Here is a 17,985-nt window from a genome sequence, read left to right on the forward strand (position 1 = left end):
TATGTGTAATACATATATCACATACATAAGCACACATTTATGGTGTAGCTTGTCGCTAAATAAAATAAGAATAATGAAGAAAGAAAATGGTATAACCAAGGGATGCAGTAAGCATGAGGTCTACAAGCTGTTGGTGTGGTGATAAAACAAATTGTTTGCAGGGGTTTGTGTAGCTGGGAGTGTACTACAGTGCATGGCGTACAGAATAGTGCAGCAATGCTTGCAGGGTTTGTGTAGTGGGGAGTGAACTACAGTGCATGGCATACAGAATAGTGCAGCAGGTAACAGAGCAGTGTTTACAGGGTCTGTGGAGCTCGTAGTGTGCTACGGTGCATTGCTATAGAATAGTGCCGTAGGCTTAGTCCTGAAACTGTATTATCACAGCAGGTGACATGGTGGCAGGTAGCATGGAAGCAGGAACTTGCCATGGTGTTGGAGAAGTAGCTGAGAGTTGCATCCTGATCCACAAACAGAGGGAGAGAACTGGGTCTAGCATGGGTTTTTGAAACCTCAGAGTCCACCCCAGGGACACATTTCCTCCAACGAGATCAGATGAGACAAAAGCATAAATAATGGCTGTGCTGAAGCTTCATCGATGATTGTGGTTCTGTATTATTTGTGCTTGTGTCTCTTCTACATGATCAATGACAATAAAATTGTCAAGGAACTTTTCCCTATGTTCCTTTTAGAAGTTCTGAAACTTCTAGATAGTTAAGTCTTTAATCTATTTAGAGTTGAGTTGGGGATATTGTATATCATAAGGGTCCAATTTCACTCTTTTTAAAAATTATATATTCAGTTTTCCCAATACACTTTGATAAAGGGACCATCATTCTGTCTTTGTGTACTCTAGGTACCTTGTCAAAACTTGGCTGACTGTATATGTGTGCGTTTTATTCTGTGATGTTTATTCTGTTTCACTTGTCTGTGTCTATGAATGACAGAGACATACTGTTCGGATTACTGCAGCTTTGTGGTATAGTTTGTGACCAGTAAGTGTAATGCTTTCAGCTTTGTTCTTTAACAAGACTATTTTAGCTTTTGGGGGTTTGTAACTCCAACTAGTTTTAGGAGGCTTTTTGTTGTTGTTTTTTTTTTTTGTTTTGTTTTTTATTCCTATATGAAATGCTGCTCGATTTTGATAGAAGCTATATTGAATCTGAAGGTCACATTGAATAGTCTAGAAATTTTTACAGTATTAATTCTTCCAGCACAAGAATACAATATGCCGTTCTGTTTATTTGTGTCTTATTTCTTTCAAGTACTTTGCAGTAGGTCTTTTAATTTCTGGTATTATGTGACAGTTTCCTCAGAGATTGAAAATTTTCATCCTTTGGGAAAAGGCCTTAAGCATGAAGATTCACAACTCAAAATACCTTCAGGAAGTCCCTGAAACTGAACAGGTTCACTAAACCCCTCTCTGCCAGAGTAAACAATCAAAGGCCGGGAGTCTTCTTCAGACACAAGGAAACTGAGTCTCAAAGACCCCTGAGGCTACACCAGCTGACTGGAAGGAGCAGAAACCAGCCAGGAAGCCTGGAAGAGGTTCACACCAACTAAGGCACCTGAAAAGGACACTCTGCAACCTGTTGAGCTGTCTGTAGGCTGTGTAGTATATTTCTGGTTGCCCAGCTTTTGTGAGATGCCACTCATATTGGAATAGGCTTTGGTGAGATAGCTGTCTTTGAGTCATTTCTCCTCCTGAAAGTAACCCTTCACCCATATTCCTGTAAGTAACCCCAAAAAACAACAACAACAACAACAACAACAACAACAACAAAAACAACCAACTCATTGGTTCACCCAGTTGGACTTCGGTGGTATCCATACTTCAGCTTGTCATGAGATCCCTATCTGGGGTGAGTTGTGTCTCCCCAGGAAAAGTTTCATTACACAAAGTCTTGGTTAAATTTACTCCTAAGTATTTTTGTAGCTTTTGTACACTAGAGTATTTCTTGGATTCATTTTCTAATAGTCCATGGTACTGTGTAGAAATTCAGGGGATCATTGTTATGTTGATTGTGTGTCCTTTAACTGTGCTGGATCTTTTGTTAGCTCTAGCAGTTTGCCGTCCTTCTTGATCTGGGTGCCATTTACTCCTTATCCTCCCCTAACTGATCCGGCTAGGACCAACCGCTAACACTCTGTGAACAGAAATAGGGAGTGAGATTCCATGTGTCGCTCCTGATGTCAGAGCATTGGGTATGATGAAAACGGCGGCCTTGCTATCTGTGGCCTTTATTGTGTCGAGGTCCTTTGCTTCTGTATCCAGCTTGTTGACAGTTTCTGTCCTGAAACTATATCGCATATTATCTGTGGTTTTGATGTGTCCACCGAGATGACCTGTTACTGTGTGTCACTGTCTTTGTTTAGCATATGTGCTGAATCTTCCTTGTACCCTAGGATATATCTCACTCTCAACTTGATCATAGTGTATGCTCTTTGTGTTGTTGAATTCAGTTCACAGGCATTTGGTTGAGAGTGTTTGCACCTCTGTTTATCATGTTTATTGATCTGTGATTTCCCCCTTTTATTAATTTCTCCATTGATAATTTCATATATATATATATATAATATTCTGATCACCCATTCCTCTATCTTCTTCTCACCCCATCACTAAATTCTTGTCCCACATTCATGCCTTGTCTATGTGTTAATACGTGAACCACTGGATTTAACCAGGGTCACCGTTATAATTGTGACGCTAGTCACTGAAATTTGAGTAACCCATCTGTGACAGCATCACTAAAAGCAATGACTACCTCTTTTCTAACAGCCCTATGCTGGCCTTATGCGCCCCTGGGGAAGGTGACCTGTGAGCTCCTCCCCATCCATGGACGCAATCGCAGTTGCTTGAGTTATGAGCGCCACAGCCATATCATGCCTGCAAGGTGACATTTCGCAGCCGTCCTCCCCATCATCCCTTCCTCATGTTCCCTGAGCCTTGGAAGGGGCGATCTGAGTGTCTTGTTTCAGGCTGCACACTCCACAGCTACTCCACTCTCAGAGCTCTGGCCGGCCATGAGACTCAGCATCAACCACTGGTCACTACGAAGATACCTCTTTGACGGAGGCTGAGGACACTCCTCCCTAGGCCGCTGGACAATGAGCTCCTGTAGTTTTATTTTCTTATAGTGTCCTTATAGAATGTTGGTAGGCCAGTGTCATAAAATGAGTTTGGGAATTGTTCCTCCTTTTCAATATTTGAGGTAGTTTTGAAAGTACCTTTTTTTTTTTTTGAGACAGGGTTTCTCTGTGTAGCCTTGGTTGTCTTGGAACTTGCTCTGCAAACTAGGCTGGCCTCGAACTCACAGAGATCCACCTGCCTCTGCCTCCCAAGGGCTGGGATTAAAGGCATGTACCACCATTGCCTGACCTTGTCACCAATTCTTACCTGTTAATAAAATTCACCTCTGCACACATCTAGTCCTAGGATTTTCTTTTGGGAATTTTTTTAAATTATGGTTTCAATGTTCTTTTGCCTGTTCATATTTCTTATTTATGCACAATTTATTTTTTATTTTTAAGATTTATTTTTATTATTGTTAATTGTGTATGTGAGTGTGTGCATGCCTATATGCACATAGATGCAGGTACCTGTGAAGGCCAGAGGTTTTGGAGTTGTAGGCAATTGTGGGCCACCCAACACAGGAACTGGAAACCAAACTCAAGTCCCCTTCAAGAGTGGTTTGTGCTCTTGCCACTGGGCCATCTCTCCAGCCCATAATGACTCATTCTTGGTAGGTTGTAATGTTTAGGAATTTATCTTTTTTTTTTTTTTTTTTGCTATCCAGTTTGGTGTGTTGTTCATGGAAGTCTCTTAGGATCCTTTGTATTTCTTTAGTGTCAACTATAACATTTGCTCTTTCATCTATAAGTTTATTGATATGAATCATCTCATTTTTTCATTGATACAGCTAAAAGTTTCTCAATTTTACTTAAAAAAGAACCACCTTCACTAACTCTACTTATCTTTTTCTGTTCTAGTCTCTGTTTCATTCACATCTGTTCCCTGTCCTTGAGGGTTCGATTTTTATACAAAGGCTCCTTTTCCCCTAGTGAGGCGCTTACTGCTGTGAGCTTTCCTCCTGGGCTGACTTGGTTACATTCTCTGTGTTTCAGAGTGTTGAGTGTTGATTTTCGTTTGCTTCAAGATGCTTCCCGATTGCCTTCTTCTTGTGATCAGTTTCTAGTTTCATCCCCCATGGACAGAAGCAGTCCTTGACAGGATTTCAGTCTTCCTGGATGTGTTAAGCTGTGTTCGCAGCCCAGTGTGTGCTTTGCTCTGGATAATGATCTGTCTGCACTGAGAAGAATGAGTGTTCTCTTGTTGGATGGACAGCTCTGGGTGTGTCTGTTCCATTTGGCCTGATGTTGTTCCAGTTCATAGTTTCCTACTTGATTTTCTGGACCATCCGTAGTAGAAATTAGGGTAGTAAAGGCACCGACTATTGTTATATTGTTAGTTATTTTTTCTCTTCAGTTAATACTTGTGATGTCACAATGCACATATGTACATATATGTACACATACACACACACACACACACTGATGGTAGGTGCATATGTAGCTATTAAGTCCCCTTAATAAGACAGACCATTTGATTATTGTTGTGGTAGTTTGAATGTAATTGCCACCCAGAATCTCACAGACAGTGGCACTATTAGGAGACATGGCTTTGTTGGAATGGGTGTGGCTTTGTTGGAATGGGTGTGGCCTTGTTGGAGGAAGTGTGTCACTGCAGAGGTGGACTTTGAGGTTTTCAATGCTCAGAATACTGCCCAGCGAGTCAGTCGACTTCCTGTTGCCTGCATGATGTGGGACTCCCAGCTCTTCCTTCGGCACCATGTCTGCCTGCGTGCTGATATGACATGCTCCCCTCCGTGAGAGTGGCCTGAAGCTCTGAAACTGTAAGCGAGCCACCCCAACTAAATGTTTCCTTTGTAAGAGTTGCTGTAGTCATGGTGTCTCTTCACAGCAATAAGAACCTTAACTAAGACGATTGTGTAGTGATGACCTTTTTCATTTCTGGGGACAGATTTTACTAACATTCTGTTGTGCCAATATAAGTAGATCTTTTTATTTCCCCCCTTTATCGTAACTAGGTTCTTTTCTCACAGAATATATCCAGATTTCAGTTTCCCCTCCCTCTACTGCTCCCAGCCCCCCCCACCTCCCCTCCCCTCTAGATCCACTTCCTTCCCGTCTCTCATAAGAAAAGAACTGGCTTCTAAGAGATAACAACCAAGCATGACAAAGTAAAATATAAGATAAAACGACTGTCACACTGATGTTGGAGAAAGCAAACCAGTAGACGGAAAAGAGCCAAGAGGAGGCACAAGAGTCAGAGGCCCACTCATTTCCACATTCAGGAGTCTCATAAAAACACCGAACCAGAAGCTGTAACACATACAGAGAGGACCTGGTGCGGGCCCATGTCAGCCCCATGCTTGCTGCTCCAGCCTCAGCGAGTTCATGCGAGCTTTGCTCCACTGATTTAGAGGGTCTGTTCCTCTGCTTCTCATTCATTCCTTCTGGTTCTTATGCTCTTTCTGCCTTCTCTCTGGTGGTGAAAGTCTCTTCTAGCCCCATTCACAAGGAATACCTTTGTTCCTTCGCTTTTAGCCTGTGTATGTCTCTTGCGTCTCTTGCGGGCAGCAATGTGTTTCCTAGTCTTACCTACTGGGGCTTTTGATTCGAAATTTTAATCTGCTCAAACTGAAGGTAATTATGGATGTTAAAGATTTACTGGAGAAATGGCTGAGTAATTGAGAGCGCTTGCACCTCTTCCAAAGGCCCTGGGTTCTGTTCCCAGCACCCATCAGAGACTAGCATCCACCTGTAACCCCTGCTTCCGAGGATCAGTTGCTCCCTTCTGGCTTCACATACACATGTGCGTATATCCATATCTATATTCAGGCATTAAATACAATACTTTATAAAAAAAGATTTCATTGTGCCATTTGTTACATTTTCCCACTGCTCTGTAATTTCTTTCTTTTTCTTCCTGGGGCTTTTTTTTTTTTTCAAGTTACAATAAGCAGCATTTTAAGGTAAGGGTATTGTCGACACCAACAATCAGGGAGTTCTGCTTCTACATTTAGTGTGTTTGGGGAAGTGGTTTTGTTTTCCCTTGGGTGGGGGCAGGACAGCATTTTTACTCTGCATCCCCGTGTGAAGCTGAAGTCACTCACAGTCTTCATATCTCAGCCAGCTGAGTGCTGGGACCACAGGCATGTGCCGCCACACCCGGCTTCCCTTGGATGTTTAGCAGTTTCATCTGCTTGCCAGTCAGTACCTGTCTGACTGTGCTGTGCCTCACGCTGCTCTGCCCGGAGTGAACGCCTAGGGAGCTTAAGCCATCTTCCCTCTGCTCCCCAGAACTTTGCTACGTGCGACCTGTTTGCTGACTTTTTAGCTTAAGTCACCTCTGACTCCAAGCAGAGTAACCAAAAGCCACAAACTTATCTGTGCAATTCACATTGCCTGATCTCAGATGGCTGAGGAATAAGATAAGAAACTTAACACTTCGTAGTGTCTACAGATGGGGAAAAATTGCTAACTTAATTTTAGGTAGCGGCAGTGGCATGCCATTTCTCCAGACCCCAGAGAGGGTCGGGCAGTGTTCTCTGCAGCACTGCCCACTCCTTCGCTCTCTTGACTCCAGGCACAGAGCCCCTGAGCTAACTAGGTTCCACTGGTCCCTCTAGTTTTGTGGCAGCAGAAGAGAGGCAATTGAAGCACACCAGGGACCCCGAGAAGGTACCAGTGACATGGGAAGGGGTGGGAGTAATGGGTGTGTTATAGCTTGATGGTCGCATTCCTCTGTTTCTGTCTGCAGCTCTCTGAGCTTGGGGTTTCCTTCCTCAGGAATGCGTTAGACTTCTACCTCGGTGTATTCCCAAGCGCATGGTTAAGTTTCAGATCCTTGTGCGGACTGGAAATCCCCAGAATATTACCTTGAAATTGTGTACATTTTGACCTGACGTGAGTCCTATAAATGTTATTCTGAAGCAGCCTGACTTGGGGAACAGAGGGGAAGTTGGGATCAGGGGGGAATGTCGTGAAGTGATTCTTAGGAAGAAAATTTCGGAAAGGGCCTGAGTATATTGTGATGTCCCTCACCAGGAGACTCCTGTGCCCCTGGGCCACGTCGCATGTCGAATGAAATATAGATGGCAAGACAGTAGCTGAATCGTCCTGGCATGCAGGGAGCACTGAGGAGGGTTTGGGTGGGCGCCTGTTGTGTGAAGGGTGTGTTGTTGCACACCCACAGCAGTGAGTGGGTAGGGCCTGGCTTGAGGGAAGCATTGCGCAGACACCCTCCCAAGGGGCAAGATCTGGGTCAGACCACAGTGGACAGAGGAAGAAGAAGGAAGCCCAGACGGAAAGTCCACAAGTCTTCTTATGGAGACTCCCATCTGGGCTGGACTCTGGGCAGAGGCTAATGTTGACCAGCAGGGGAGGTGTGGAGACTCTTCCAGGGCAAGGAAACTGGGGTCCATCAAACCTCAAACCCACTCAACTGCCCCCACAGACTGAGTGAAAATGAAAAGAAGGGGACTGGCCCACTTTGTGTGTCTGTTTTTTTTTATTGACATATGTGGTATGCCCAGTGCAATCGTTCATAGGTTTCTTTCTGTTAAAAAGGTGAAATCCAAATATCCTAAACACTTGCCAAGCCGTGAGAGTCAAGCTTAGGCTTGAACCCCATTCTGACAAATTACTTACAGTTCTATTTCTGTTACCCATTGTTTTACTTAGTGCAGTTCCCAGGAGAAGCCGTCACCAGACATGCCTAGGTGTCTTGTCTTAAATGTTTCTTTCTGTTTAAGTTTGTTTTCTTCCTTTGGGCCTATCTCTGTTGTGAGGAAGCTGGCTTCTGCTAGAAACCTGACGCTGTGAGTTAGAAAAGCGTACTTTGGGAAGCTTTGTCGTTTTAGTAGTCACAGGGAAATAACTGGACAATAGAGAAAAGAGTTCTGCGAAGATGACCTGAGATTCTTCTACAAACAATGACCCTCTTGAGAAATGGCCATCTTGTCTGCTTCCTGTGTGCTGTATGGAGGGTTGTTCACATTCCCACATTTCAGCTGTCACAAGCATCAGACCACACAGTAGAGAGGGTGTTCATAGAGCTTTGGGTATGTGTGCATGCATGTATGTGAGTGTGTGCGCGAGTGTGTGTGTGAGAGTGTGCGAGTGTGTGTGAGCGTGTGTGTGTGTGTGTGTGTGCGCGCGCGCGCGTGTGTGTGTGAACATGGACAGGAGTGTTCAGACTTACCTTTATCTTATCCCTCACTTTACCACCCTGAGACAGGCTATCTCTAAGCCAGACGCTCCCGGTCTCAACTAGGCTAACTGGCAGTGAGCTCTCAGGCTCTCCCTGTCTCTGCCCCTCAGTGCTGGGATTACAGGTGCTCACGGCTATGCTTGGTAATTTTATTTTATTGTCTATGTGTGTTTTTCCTGCATGCAATTTGTGTGCCATAGCATGCCTGGTGTCCACAGAGGACAGAGGAGGGTGTCTGGTTCCCCAGAACTGAGTTAAAGCTGTTAGGAGCTTCCAAGTGGGTGCTGGGGATTGAACTCGGGTCCTCTGGAAGAGCAGTCAGTGCTTTTAACCATGCCTGGAGTGTTTTATGTGGGTGCTGACAACTCGAACTCAGGGCCTCATGTTGGAATAGCACATCCTCTTACCCACTGAGCCATCTCTCCAGCTCATTCTTATCCCCTTCCTTTTCCAGGGCTAGGAATCAAACCCATGGCCTCGCCTATGCTAAGCACATCCCCCCCCCCCACTGAACTGCAGCCCCAGTCTTGCATGGGGTTTTTAAATATGTGGGATTATTCCCATGGAGTCAGTTCCAAGAAAACAGGGCTGCTGTGTCGACGAATGTTCTAATCTCCTGGCATTTTTAAGCACAGTCACCTCAAAGATCAGACTAGGAATTATTTTTAACTTTTCTATCTTCAGATTGGAGCATTTTATATTGTGCTATAGGTATTGAATAAAGGAGCCGTCTTTCCTCTGGGATGTCACTCTCTTCAGACCAAAGGTTCTTTCTTTTCCAAATCCACTCCTGTTTGTTGGCCATCCCGGCCTTCCTACATCCCTAGCCGGATAAGGGGCATGGTTTCTGCTGCGGGGGTTTAAAAGTAAACTCCAGGAAAAACACAGCATTGACTCAAACTGTCTCAGTAGGCGCTGAGCCCAGGATCAGCACATAGGAGGTATTAGATGTCCAGAGATCAAAGGCGCAGTGAGTAAGGGAATGTTTGGAGAAGGAGCTAAATTTAGGACAGGAGTCATCACTGCACGCTGTATCTTGTCTCTCTCTTGCCACTGCAGGAGTAAAGGACAGGCTGCTTCCACTTCCACTCACCCAGTGAGGCAGGACCACTCACCTCTGCGTTACCACTTTTCTCGCCATGCATGCCACGGCATAGCTTATGTTGAATAAACATCCAGTGTTTGGCTGGCAGTGCCTAGCCTGGAGTGCAGAAGGTTGTGTTCGGACGGCCAAGATCCAGATATTAGCTCTGCGGTGAGATCTATATGCGGCCAGCCTCCAAGCCACCCCAGCCCTGGTCACATGGACATAACATGGCATTATAGGATTGTTTGCTTTGTGTGTGCGTACACACACGTGCACGTGTAGAGATCAGAGGACAATCTCTGATTTCACAACTTATCTACCTCCTTTGAGACAGCCTCTTCACAGTGGTTAGCCGGGCCTGCTGGCCTGTCTCCACCTGCCATCCCTAGTGAGGGCGTGCTGGGATTACAGCTGCCTGTGCTCTTCTGCCTCTGGCTTTTAGGCGGCTTCTGAGGATTTGAATTCAGGTCATCAGGCTTCTATAGTGAGTGCCTTTATTTACATTATCTTCCCAACCCACCAATTGTGGTTTTATTATTATTAGAAAAATAGGTCCTTTATTGGATAAGACCAGCATTGAGTTCTAAGTCTGTATCTGAGAGCTTTGCTGGAATGAGACTTGCTCACCTCAGGATTCCAGCGAGTCCCCCAAGCTCCCAGCGCAGTTCCTGCTTTGCTGTCTCCCTTTGCTGATGATGATGCAGTAGCTAGCAGGACGGAGCTGAGTATTAGCCATCTGGAGCCAGGAGGACTTGCCTCGGAGGGTCACCTCCGTCCCCTGGCACCCTGGATCCTCTGCCTCTTCCCCTAAAGAAATACAGGCTTGGGTTTCGCCGTAATGCGACCCAGAGATGAAATCGCTGCTGAAGCAAAACCTTCCACTGGTGTCTGGAGAGAGAGACGCGTCCTGCTCTCTGAAAGCACTAAAGCCAGGGTCACCAAGGCAGGCCCTGGAGCGCAGAGAGGGTGTCACCTCTGAGGAGGCCCAGCCTTCTCTCCTGATGCTGTGGCCACATGGGGACTCGGTGGAGGAAGGTCATTAAACAACTCTGAGCAGGTCAGTAGCATCCTAGAGTGTGCTTGCCTTTGTTCTGCAGGGAGCTGAGGGTCGGGGGGTGGGGGTCACTTGAACTTTCTGCTGTTATATTGATGGAGGTGAATGCAATCAACAATATCATGGATATGCCAATAAAATGGCAGGGCCTTTTCTGAACGTTGCAAATGTGTCTCTCAACTATGATTTTAAATGGACATTGCCTCCCATCATAGACATTAAATTTAATGCTAATGGGAGAAATATCACACACATGCATACATGCATGCATACACATGCTCACACATATACTATGCACAGAATCAGATCTCACAGAATTAAATCCATTTTTATAGAACTTCTCCATTGCCCTAGATTTGTAGGATAAAACAGTAGAAAATTTGTTTTTCATTATTGTGTCAGGAGAAAAGAAAAAATTATATTCTAGAAGAAAGGTGAAGAATGGCATTGGGACAGGTCATTCTCAGGGACTGAGAAAAAAGGAGACTGTCTTACAGTGTGCCTGGCATCACAGGGAGCCCTGAGAATAAGTCACGGGGTATCACAACACCCTGTTCTGTGATATCCATGGAATTCTCTTTCTACCAATCACTAACAGGCAAGAATCCTTGCCGCTAGTTTGTCTGTAGTCAGAATAATTTGTTTTTCTAAAATAAGAATTATGTAAGTCCTAGGGGTTGAGTTATCGGCAACAAATATTTCAATTAGACAGGGATGATGATGTGAACTATTGTGCAAGCCTGGAAGAATAGATGGAATGTTGAGTTGAAAGCAAGTATCAAAAGGCAAATGGTGTTCTCTCTCTATGGGTTTTAAAGTGTTTTACTTCTTTTAGCTAATATTTCTTCACACAATGAACTTGAGTTTCTCACCTATGCCTGGCGCATCCGGGATATGGCACATACTCACAAGTTCAGCGCTTGCTTTAAATGTTTCTTTGATGCTCCCAGATATTTCCACATGTGTCGTGTCTCTAAGTTCGACAGGCACACACACATCCCTGTCTTTCCTTCACTCGTTACTTCTTCTGATTTACTCTTCAGACTTGACAGGACGCACCAGCTGAATACTTCTTAGAAGAGGCTGTCACTTTGTCCTTCTCTTCCTTTCAGACCTGGTTAGGCGTTTTAATTTGCACTAAAAGCAGATGGCATGCCTGTCTGTAGTTGTGTATGTCAGAAAAGGTTGTTGATAATTAGGAAAATAAGGTCTTGATAAAGAGACTGAGAAGGATTTTTAATATATGAAACCAAACTATTCAATAGTTTCCTACTAGCTTTTGCTGCTTGAGACATTCATGTTTTATTAAAATAGAATCAATTCAGAAAGTCTCTGTGTTTTCTTATGACTTTCAAGTATATATGAAGAATACATTTATCAGTGTGGTGTTTTACCATGTAAAAGAACAACATTATTTTGAGTGAGGTGATAAATATAAGTATCTGAATAAATAGGTAAAATGCCTAAACTATCTCAACTATTTCTAAACTTTGTGTCAAAGTAACCAATTCACAGATATAGAACTGTACTGTCTGGGATTTAAACAACAGAAATTCCATGAAAATCTTTACCTATAATAAACAGAGTGTCAGCTCATGGTAAGACAAGACATCTGTCCTTAACATGAGGTGTTTATGTGTTACCTTTTTACCCTCACTGTCTTTCTTTCCAAGGAATATGTGTAATTTCTCTACCATTTAAAATAAACGAGCCATACTATCCCAATACAAAAAGCCTGGAAAAAAAATTCAGAAAACCTTCTCTCCTTCCCTTGTTCCTCTCTCACAATCATCTTTAATGTTTATTGTTGGAGTCTCATTTTTTTTTCTTTCAGTATAGATTAATGTTAACCACTGTGTTTGTTCTGGAAACTGTACGGGCTTGGCAATAATTTGTATATGCATTGTACTCCTCTGCAGTCTGATCAGGCTAGAGCCCCAGCTCACAAGGGCCATGAGAGTGTGTGTGGGATGTTCATGCCACTTAAGGAAATGGGGGACCAAGCCGAAAACCCAGTACTGAGGGATCTGAAGAGAACAGGGCAGATCTAGACTCCCATGACATCTGTTACTCCGGGCGCACCAGCATTATTACAGACGGTAGCAAAATCAAAGCACTCTCGTAATTTCCTGTGAGCTTAGACCTGTATAGATACAGGACCTTCACGGTCTCCTCTACTTCACTTCAAGATCTGACTGCCTTTATGTTCCTAACAAGAGCAGAAGCAAAGGCGCGGGCACACTTGCTGTTTATGAGATCGCGGCTGCTTGTTTAATTCTGAAAGATGAGTCATGACATGATGAAGGAGTCTCTGATGGAGGCACTGGAGCTGACTGCACCCTTCTCACCCCTGCTAATGGCCCCTCCCCCGCCCAGCACTCTACGGCCTGAATTATTGATGGGGACTGTCCTGTATATTGGAGAGAGAAGCTGCTGTATTCACATCATTACATGCAAAGCTGTCTTGTCTTTCCAAAAACAACCTTGAGCTCTCCCCTCTGACTCAACAGCCCACATGTGTCAGGGAGCCGTCAGTCATGTACAACGACAGACTTCTCGTGGATTTTCAGGGCAGTTGCCTTGGAAATGGTCAGATCCCAGCTCGGGATGTGTTGTGAAGACCCTGGATGATATTAAGGGCTGTGGCTTTGTAGGCAGCTCTCCCTGGCTTCTACGGAGCAGGTTTGGTTTCTTTCTGTGTTGGTAGGAAAGTTCATGCTGTATGTCAGATGGTGGCCCCTGCATGTAGAGTCCTCCTTTTCCCCAACATACTGTTGTGAAAAATTCCCAACATACAGGAATACTAAAAGAATTGAGCCAATGTATACCTATATACCTACCACCTAGAGTCTGACATGGGCCATCTCATTCCTAATGGTTTTAAAGTAAGTTACCAACATCTTATACAACCCACCCTTAACTACTAACATTTGTATATTATGTTTGTAATAGCCTTTTACATAAAATGTTCACAAAGCATAATGCACATATTTTAAATAGACTGATTCATTTTAGCAAATGCAGCAGCCATGTAATGCAAACTCCATCAAGATCAGGAGCCATCAGCACAAGCGATGTCCTCATGCCCTCCCCCAAATCAACCAAGATTAGCACATCATAGAAATAGCATCACTTTGCAGGCTTTTATTTTCTCAGCATTTTATTCTTGAGATTCATTTCAGCCATCAGGATGATTGATAGTTCCTTCTTTTTTATTATTGAGTAGTTATGGCCACACAGTTTGTACAGTAAATAAACAAACTGGACTACTTGAAGCTTGGAGAAATATTATGACCACCACCTTTATGAGCATGCTTGGATAGCTTTTTGGGGATATTCTCCTTTTGAGTAAAAACCTAAGAATGAAACTGGTAGAGCAAGGACAGTGTGTGTTCGGTTTTCAAAGAAGCCGCCAGAGTAGTCTGTAATATAATCTACACAGTTTACATTCTAACCCATCAGGCCCCAGCATCCCGGTTGCTCACATCTTTTTAAAGTATGGCGCTCTGCTGGGAGTGCAATGGCGTTGCTTTGGCTTGTGCTTTTCCATGATGAGCAATGGTATGGAGTTTTTTGACTGTCTTCAGTGTTCAAATCTTTGACTATTTGTAATTGTGCTGTATATTTTTTGTTATTTTTCTTTAAATATTCTTTGTGTTAATGTATTCACCATTTATCTTCAGATATGTCCTCCAATATTGTATTCCAGACTAGAATTTGCCTGCTTCTTTAAAAAGTGCCTTTGATGAGCATAATGTTAAACTTTGAACCAAGTTTAATTCAGCCATTCTTCATCACTTCTAAGCCAAATGCAACTTAGCAGTTTTCCTTCCGTTACTGTTTCCTGGGACCCTTTTTCACCACTATAGCAAAGCACGTGACACTTGTCACTTGACAAAGAAGTGGGTTTATGCAGGTCACAGTTCTGGAGACTCAAGGACCTGAGTGAGCCCACACTGACTTTGCAGAGGTGGAGACCTTCTGCTGAACCCAGGCAGTCCTGTGTGTGCAGGAGTAGGCAGGTATTCACATCTCAAATAACGAGAGCTACCCCACCCTTCATGACTTAGACCTCCCAAAAGGCTCTGCCCTTTCAAGTTGTCCCATCTTGCAGCCATGAATTCCTGCTACCATTGCTTAAATTCCTGTCGGACCTGAGAGAGACTCAAACCACGTCACATGCACCAGTAAGGGATTTTGCTTCCAGTGAAGTCTTGAAGGGAGTTTACAAATTTTTCTACAGCCTTTATCATTTGCTTTTACATTTTAGATCCCTAATCCACCTCAGGTTAGCTTTGTGTATTATAAAAGATAAGCATCTTTTACATTTTGTTTTGTATATGTAAGTGGTTTTGCCTGCACATATGTATGCAAAATGGGTGTGTAGTGTCTACAGAGTCCTGAAGAGGTCAGATTCCCTGGAACTGTAATTATAGACAGGTGAACACTGACATATGGGTGGTTGGAACTGAACCCAGGTCCTCTGGAAGGGCAGCAAATGCTGACCTTAACTGCTGAGCAATCTCTGCAGCCTAAGTGATGAGGTATTGGTACCAGGTGTGCTGGTACCATCTGTTGAGAAACCTTTTTCCCATTAGATTGTTTTGGAACCCTTGCAAAAAGTTAATTAGATGTCCAAATTATGAGTCTTTGTGTGTTTGTTAAATGTATATGCGTGTGTATGTGTGTGTGGTATGTTTGGTGTGTGTTTGCTGTGTGTATTTGGTATGCACAGTGTGTGTGTGTGTGCGTGTGTGTGTGTGTCTGTGTGTGTGTGTGTGGTGTGTGCTGGCTTGAGCTCAATATCAGATAACTTCCTTGATCACTCTCCACCCTTTTCCACTTCACATGTGTGTGATGTGCACATGCATGCAATGTTCACATGTGGAGACAGAGGCCGATGATGGGAATCCTCCCTGACTGTTTTTCCACATTATTCACTGCAGTGAGGTCTCTGTCAAACCCAGAACTGACTGACAAGGCTGGTCTCATTAGCCAGCTTGCTCCATGGATCCCATCTCTGCCTTCTAAGCCTGACATCTCAGGAGGGCTGACACACCACACCCTCCTAACATCTGTGTGGGGCTTGGGGATCCAAACTCTGATCCTCATAACGATGAGGAGCCCAGCAAACACTAACCTCTGGGCCATGTCCCTAGCCCGTCTACATTCTTTTGAGATGGGTCTCTCCTACTAGACTCAGACCTCATGGATTCATGCTGGCTGCAGTGAGCTGTCTCCCTATTCCTCCAGCACACATGGAGCAGACTGTGCCCACTGCTCCCGGGTTTTACTTGGGTGCTGGGGGTCTGTCTGAACTTGGGTTCTCACATTCGCATCTCCTCAGCCCCATGAGTCTATTTCCTAACCCAATTCTGTCCTACGGGGCTGTCTGTACTGGTATCATATTGCCTGCTTATGGGAGCCTAATGGTTAAGTTTTGAAATCATGTAATGTAAATCCTCCACTTTCTCTTTCAAGACTGCTTTGACTATTCTAGGTTTTGCAAGTTTTCCATGTGAACTTGAGAATCTGATATAATTTTATGAGGGGAAAAAAAAGTCCAGCTGGGTCTATAGTTAAACCGAAATTGAGGCTGTGCCTAAACTCAGGGGGAAGTGGCGCCTTCCTAGGGTTTGTTCTCTGATCCATGAGCATGGGAGATCTTCCTGGCTATACAAATCTTTATTTTTTTTCTTGGCAGTGTTTATTTTTTTTTTACAGAGCTCAGATTTTACTTATCTTTTGTGAAATTTATTTTTAAGCATGTAATTTTTATGATTTGTTAGATAGCTAGTTGTCCCTCACTATAACAAAATGCCTGAGGTAATCAACTTAAAAGAGAAAGGGGCTATGTTAGCTCATAGTTCAGGTCCATGACAGATTGGTCCCACGGCTTTCAGACTGTGATATTGGAGCACAACCTGAACCAAAATGTTCAACTCACGGATTGAGAGGGAGCAGAGAGAAGGGGAAGGGGCCCAGTCCAGCCCCACCTGTCATCACAAGGCCCCCCCCACTGTGTAAACTTAGCGATGAATCATAGAATCCTCACCTTGTCTCTTCTGTCACTCAGCACAGTTCAGAACTTAACTTCTCATTGGCAACAGCCCTTTCTCTAACATCTGTAGAGAGAAAGTTTTCGCTTTTGTTTCCTACCTCCTTAGGAAATGTCACAGAAGCCTTGAATTTTCTTTCCAGAGAAATGTACACACACACACACACACACACACACACACACACACACACACACACATAGCAAGAGCTTTGTGCAGAGCTTTAAAACGTTGAGGGGCCTTCCAAAGACTGCTTGTCAGTCTTTGGGGCCTGCAGACCTCTATATAATCCTTGTTCTGGAGCAGGGCACTGATGGAGGACAGTTATCTCCTCTGTCCATGTCTTTCCACCCAGTGCAGCACTCAGCTGTGTCCAGCAGCTCCATAAGGACCCATGCACTGAGTCCTCAACAATGCTGCAGCCCTCTGCAAGTCTGGCCTCTCCTCCCGAGCAGCACCTGATGCTCAGCAGGCCAAAACATCCCACACCCCCTCCTCTGCCCAGGACAGGTTAGCACCCACTTATGGAGAACAGGGATATGTCTACAGAAAGCCACAATTCAGATAACCAGAATAGTAGGGATCTTAGGGCCAGGGTGGGTCAGTCACACACGTGGTCCAAGAATATCTAGGGGCCCAGAGTGTCAAAGGACTGATGGAGATACTCGGGTGGCATTTAGCGCAGAGGCAAGGGTTGCCAGTCCTAAGTCACCTGACCTTTTGAGAGTTTTCTTAGTGGAGCAGGATTGAGAACTGTGCGATTCCCACACCCTGAGTCTTAGCGGCTCTTTTCCCTTAGAGGGACACAGCAGTGCAGCATTTTGGCTGGGGCCATCAGCTCTGTCACCAGAGTACCGCCTGCCTCCCGTTGCCCAGGGCACTGGAGGAGCTCCAGTTGGCAGTCCCCTGCAGTCATCACTGAGCTGGGCTGAGCTTCCCACTGCCCCAGTGAATGTCTTCCAAAATGGCTCCATGTCTCACAGAGAAATAGGAACTTGCTGACGGCAGCATTTCAGGACCCTCCTTTGTCTTCCTACACGCCCGCAGAGCCATGTCACAGGGAGTGCATTCCTCCACTGTCACCTCCAGTGACAACCCAGAGGTCACCAGCACAGTGACACCGAGTGTATGTGTCTTCCTTCGCAGGTGCCGAAGGCATGGGCGGCAAACTGTCTGCACCTGGTGGCATCTCCTCAGTGCGGTCTTCCAGCATGGAAGAAATCCATAGAGCATACAAGCAGAGAAACCTCTCCCGGGCTCGTGACCTGCTCAGAGAGGCTTGTGAGGAGAGCGAATCCCCGCAGGAGAAGGTAGGGTGTGTGCCTGCCCCAGGGGAACTATTCTGATTAGATGGGAGACTGTGTGATGGGGAGTACACTTGCCTGCCTGTGCACATGGAAGCCCGCATGCGGTAAGGGGATACACTTGCCTGCGTGTGCACATGGAAGCCTGCATGCGGTAAGGGGGATACACTTGCCAGCGTGTGCACATGGAA

At 44.7% G+C, this 17,985-nt stretch overlaps 1 protein-coding gene across 1 annotated transcript in view; it reads left to right on the forward strand.

The window, feature by feature from the left end:
* The window catches only part of Lrrk1 (leucine rich repeat kinase 1), a 134,662-nt gene that overhangs the window by 25,729 nt on the left and 90,948 nt on the right, over positions 1 to 17,985 (forward strand). The window contains exon 3 of the mRNA XM_005357787.3: positions 17,637 to 17,800. Within this exon, the coding sequence (XP_005357844.1) occupies positions 17,637 to 17,800 (164 nt within the window). The remainder of the gene's footprint in view (positions 1 to 17,636; positions 17,801 to 17,985) is intronic.

This window comes from Microtus ochrogaster, chromosome 22 (assembly GCF_000317375.1).
Source record: "Microtus ochrogaster isolate Prairie Vole_2 chromosome 22, MicOch1.0, whole genome shotgun sequence".
Classification (NCBI taxonomy): domain Eukaryota; kingdom Metazoa; phylum Chordata; class Mammalia; order Rodentia; family Cricetidae; genus Microtus; species Microtus ochrogaster.